Consider the following 6,000-nt stretch of genomic DNA (forward strand, 5'->3'; position numbering starts at 1 on the left):
GCTTATGACAGGTAAGGAATTCAGGACAGAGTTTGTTTTGAGCCCGATGTAGCTTGTTTAAGATGCTCTACTCCGACTACACGCTTAGCTAACTACCGCCAATTTAACTGTTAGCAGTTACCCAGGGGCACCACGTGGAGGTTGTCTATACACGTCCAAACGCTGGCTTAGTAACCTGCGCCGAAGGAAGTCGTCTCAGCAAGACACTTCAATGTCCACTGCTGGATTTACCGCCTGAAGCGCTGGACCCCAGTTGATCTTCGTGCCGATGCTCTGGTCTTCTTGGCTTGGAATTCGGTCATCTAAAAATTTGATCTTTATTACCTAACACTCAAGTCGAAGGGAAGGTTTACATACGACTACAGTTTTTATAGCTTAGTCAAAGGTTTGTGCTAATTATTACACGGAATCATAGTAGAAGGGAGAACTTGTATACGAAAAACATTTTTTGGTTTAAGATTAAAAGGGAACAGAAGTTGGAATTTTTTCTAACAAAAATTTTATAAATAGGCTCAGGGCACTGCTGGTTGATTACAACATTGGGTAGACTCTCTGACAGACTAAAATAATGTTTTTTTGTTCTGTTTGGAGATGCTATTTTATGTTATTAGGTACAATATCTTGCTCAAATGTACTTTCTATCTCATTGAGAGACAATGAACTTTCGAGATTTTCTTTTCAACAGAAGTCATGGCAAAATAATTCAGAACTGAAATGGACATGTAAAGATGACGTCTGAACTCATGAAGTTATCGCGCGAAATCAAATTGAACTATTAGTAGGAGTGCTGATAGACACGGGAGATCGTAAATACATCTACTAAATGACCCGGGAGATTGTGATTATACCTGCTAAATGACCCGTGGGTTCATGAACACACCCACTAACTGACCCGGAAGGTCAAGAATATAGCTGCTCTGGCTATAAAAAATGCTAACTAACGCACCACGTTGCACCCGAAACAGAACCCAACCCCACACTTAGCGCTTCTTGAGCGCACTCGTTTCGCCCCGTATCAGTATCCAGTTTCAGTATTAGGAGCAGTATGCACTCAGTATGCCATATGTTTGCAGTCTTTCTAACTGAGCACGTGTCTTTTCAAAATGCATGCATTTTTACACCCGTGTTTTTTTCGAAACTCTTTTTTACACTATCAGTTTTCTATTTACTCTACTATTTCTTATTTTCACATTTTTTGAAGAGTTTGTTTTTCAAGTTTTCGCATAGATGAGTAGAAAAAATGAGAGAAAACTAAATCAATTGTGTAAACAAAAGTGTAATTATTAATAAATGCACCCTTCTCATAGACGAATGTGTTGAAAATGAGAAAATTTAACGCAACGGAGTAATTAGTAGTGTAATTTTTTATCAATTCACTCTTATTTACACTAAAAGCAAAGAGTGTAATTTCAGTGTATTTTTATCATTACACTCTGATACTCTTTTCGACAGTATATAAGATTGGAATGGGAATTACACCCTAATCTCTGCTATTAAGAGGTTGATTAAGGCTGAAGCATAAAACGTGGGGTGGTATTGTTTTCAGTTTGGCCTCTCAGAATGCTGAGCCGTTTTGTCCAATATTTTCTCACAGTGTTTTGTTCTAAGAGTTTTTTCAGTCAGCAGCAAAAGTCAACAACAAAAACAAAAAAATCGAATGCTTCATCTTCAAAAGTGAGCAGCGGTTCAACATCTCAGAAAGGTAAAGTGTCCTCAGCATCGTCCAAGAACAAGTGTTGTTGCAAGAAGGGTAAACGCAAATTCAAGAACCAAAAGCTTGCAGGGTGGAGGCCAATTTATAGGAAGACCTGGATCCAACCCATTTTGTTAGTGGTGGGTTTCTCCTTTCTCATTCTGGCTATCGCTCTGTTGGTTCTGGCGACGACTGTCAAGGAGATAGATTTGGATTACACAGGTAAGAAGAAAAAAATTACAAATTTAATTGAGTCTATTTGATTTCATACTTAAAATAATGTTAACGAATGCCTGGATAATCTGTAGATAATATTTCTTGTTACAATTATATGAAAACTTTCGTTATATTTTAATGTACTTGTTTCGGAAGAAAAAATAGCCAGATTTTCGAAATTTGGTGGGGTCAAAATGAATCTACAAAATGCTTGAAGGATTTTTCCAATTGTAGCCAGAAACCTAAAAAACAGATCACTATAAATGGCTCTAAATACATTCGCAAGACAAAGAATGCCTTCGACAACAGGACTTATGAACAAAAGCCAAAGTTTGACCGATTCTTTTACTGTGCGGACGTTCCGATAAGATGACTACAATTTAAAACTGGGCAAAAAGCTCGCTGGATTGGGTGACAGGGCCCGACACACAAACACACACACACACACATCCACAGAAACACACAGACACACACACGCACACATACACGTACACGCACCACCCCCCCCCCCCCCCCCCCCCCCACACACACACACACACACACACACATACACATAAAATTACACACACACGCGTACAACACACACACACACAACACACACATACATACTCTCTCTCTCTCTCTCTCTCTCTCACACACACACACACCCACACACACACACACACACACACACACACACACACACACACACACACCACCCACCCACCCACACACACACACACCCACCCACCCACCCACACACACACCCACCCACCCACCCACACACACACACACACACACACACACACACACACACACACACACAAACACACACACACACACACACACACACACGTACAACACACACACACGTACAACACGCACACACACGTACAACACACACACACACACACACACACACACACACACACACACACACACACACACACACACACACACACACACACACACACACACACACACACACACACACACACCTATTGTAATAGCCTACGAACTAGTGGTATTTTGACCAATCATATTTGTCTACCTGTCAGAATTAAATTGTATTTTAAATTCTCCAGATTTTATTTGACGACTGAGGCCCCTGTTGGCCAGTATTCCCAGCACCAATGGACGTATGGGTTTTTGTTTGTTGCAGGTTGCAGCGGGAACCTCACGAACGCCAACAACACTGGTGCCAAATGCAAAGACCATATCCTTGACAAAAGTTACGATGCTACTAATCAATGTAAGTCCAGATATCATTATGTGGTCAATGTCCGAAAAGGCAAACTTGAATACATTTTGCGTTTTGTGGAAACAAGAGTTAAAAAACTCACGTGCGCATTTTATAATGCCGAAAAAATTTTAAAAATGCCAGAAGTTGCTAATTTGCCAGAAGTTGACTTCCTTTGACTTTCATCATTTTAAAACGTGCGCGTTTCGTGTTTTAAGCATGATTAAGTGACTCAGAAGTCACTTCGAAATTCTGACTTAATGTCTCGAACCGCTTCGCGGTTCTTGATGAACGCCAGAAGTTCTCAGTGACTTCAAGCAGAGTCACTTAACCATTGCATAATATCTCGCCACCATTTTCAGTTTACCGTAACCATTTTCCACGAAGGAATAGAGCTACGTAAAATTTGCAATTAAGTTCCTCATATCTTATAAAAAAGGCTGACATTTCGTAACTAGTATTCTGGCATAAACGAAACCAGACATTGGTCACGTAATGACACCGCAAGTTAACAACAATTGAGACAAGATTCTAATATCCGCAACATGTTGATAACTTTCAACAAACTGGATTAACATGCATGCATTTCTAGCTCATGCTTTTTGATTTCTCTCAAACAAAATTTGTAGGAATTTTATTAGTCCTGTGGTCTTTTTATGCATTTTTTGATTGGCCGATTTTTCGTCTGACTCTTTTCGTCCCCAGAAACGGATAAAGAGGAAAGCTCATAGGGCATTAAATGACTGAGCAGCTCTCATAGAGCCTTAATCTCTACTAGTCTTCAAATATTTGACTCACCACAACTATTTTGAGATAGTTTTATGGTGTCATAAAGGTTTGACTTCCTCAGTAACCCACAGTCACCCCTACCCCTAAACCTAACCACTACCACCACCCTCACAACACTACCTCGTCCACCCTGGCAATATATGAACCCTCTCCCGTCCAGCCCTCCCAACCCTACCCCAAGCAATTGACCCCCTTCCATTGCTAGCATTCCTAAACCCCAGCTGGCTATACCAAAGCCAAATTCTGACAGGTTGCTTGAGAGCAATTCACTCGACGTTAGAAAGTTATGTTTCATATCTTTCATTTCAGCTTAAATCATGATTCTGGCAAAATTATGTTGATCTTTTTTGAGCGTTTTCAAACTTTGTGAATTTCTGCACTTTATAATAGCAGATAATTTGTTTTTCGTTTATTAATAGCCGCCCTCATGTTCTCAGCCGGCTATTATAGCGCTTCTATTTTTTTTACTTCGTCGAACAAAAAAATGTTTCGCTTTACCTCATTTTGCCGCTTTTTCAACATTTTGCGTGAAATATTTTTGACTTCCCTAGGCTAGTTTTTCTCTTCTCTTATTCTGTTAAAAGTAATTTTGAACATCAGTTGCTCAATAAAGCAATTCCAAATGAACAGAGTCAGTATAAAAAATTGAAGTCAGAAACAGAAACGGGATAAACCCATAAAGCCCAATTTTAGATGCCCGCTATTTGAACGTCGTTCCTATAAATCTTAGTTACAATCTCTACTGCTTATTGGTATTGATAGTAGCCCTTGTAGCCTCTCTCTAAGAAACAGAAGTATGTTCAACTACGAAATGCCATCAAAATAAATCGGACTTAAAAAATATTTTTGTGCAAAAATCTTTTTTTTTTCAATATCTTCTATTCTTTCAATCCCAATCATGCTTATTGGAATCAACGGAGGCTATTTTCCGGCAATCTGCCGGGTATGTTTTGATTAATTTTTCTCTTAGTTACAAGCGCACTTTAACTTTCCAACTAAACGTAAAATAGATAAACAAATTTTATTCAATCTTTTTGGCAAAGAGTGCCGCAATATGGAACATCGTCAATGTTTAAATTCTTTTGTTAGACATCTCTGTACGCAATCTTATTTAATCTTATTTTTCATTAGCTCAAATCATGTCAAAGATGAGTGTAAGTTGGTACATATTTTGAAAATCCCCGGTCATTTGCAATAATCTTGCGAGATCTTACACGATACCCGTTGGAGATCTTCTGCTGTTGCAACCCACACCATCGGGTTTGAATGTTGCAGTATAATCCTCATGACCAGCCCGATTGGGTAATTTTGGGGTTCATTTCAATTCTCTACGCTCATTTGGTGAGACGATGACGTAGTGAAAATACTAATTGCTTTTTAGGATCCCCCCCCCCCCCCCCAGCTTAGTGGACCCCCCCCCCCCCCCCCCCTAGGCGCACATGCTATTTTTTTAAATAGTAACGTGCTACATAACAACATTAAATTTGTAACTGGGGCGTAAAAAACACTGAAGGTTGGGGGGGGGGGGGTATATATCCGGTTTTTACGTTTCTTTGGTCACTAAATTTGGACTCATTAATGTTTGTTCAATTGATTACAAAAAAATGCTGTCCGCTTTTAAACCTAAAAACAGAATGCCATATATTGATTGTGTATTGTGAACATGACATTTTTTTAGCTCAAAGATGCGTTTGCAAAGTGAACTTTACACTTGATAATGACTACGAAGCTGATGTGAAGATTTACTACGGAATGAGACACTTCCAGCTGAACCACAGACGTATGCTCCAATCACGTGACGACAAGCAGCTCAGGGGCTCTGACGTCACAAGTCCTAAGAAAAAACTATGTTTCCCTCTATACAGCGCGTATGATTCCGTTGCAAGTATGTATAATTTGCTCTCAAGCAAAGTTAGCAACAAATATCCAGGCTCTTTCATTTTATGCGATTTTTTTGCTTGATCGTATTTTTGTTCGACTGAACTGTCATTTGTCCTATGAAAGGGGATAAACTATTAAAACCCTAGGACATTAAAGGTTTGTTGAGTGCTCTTATAGTTTTAATCATTCCTAAAGGTACGTC

At 39.4% G+C, this 6,000-nt stretch overlaps 1 protein-coding gene across 1 annotated transcript in view; it reads left to right on the top strand.

Annotated features, from left to right (window-relative positions):
- Positions 1-6,000, top strand: part of LOC142340486 (uncharacterized) — a 51,852-nt gene that overhangs the window by 42,589 nt on the left and 3,263 nt on the right. Inside the window, exons 2-4 of the mRNA XM_075391062.1 lie at positions 1,620-1,915; positions 3,051-3,140; positions 5,596-5,802. Of these exons, the coding sequence (XP_075247177.1) occupies positions 1,620-1,915; positions 3,051-3,140; positions 5,596-5,802 (593 nt within the window). The remainder of the gene's footprint in view (positions 1-1,619; positions 1,916-3,050; positions 3,141-5,595; positions 5,803-6,000) is intronic.

Source organism: Convolutriloba macropyga, chromosome 5, assembly GCF_964194025.1.
Source record: "Convolutriloba macropyga chromosome 5, txConMacr16.3, whole genome shotgun sequence".
Taxonomy (NCBI): domain Eukaryota; kingdom Metazoa; phylum Xenacoelomorpha; order Acoela; family Convolutidae; genus Convolutriloba; species Convolutriloba macropyga.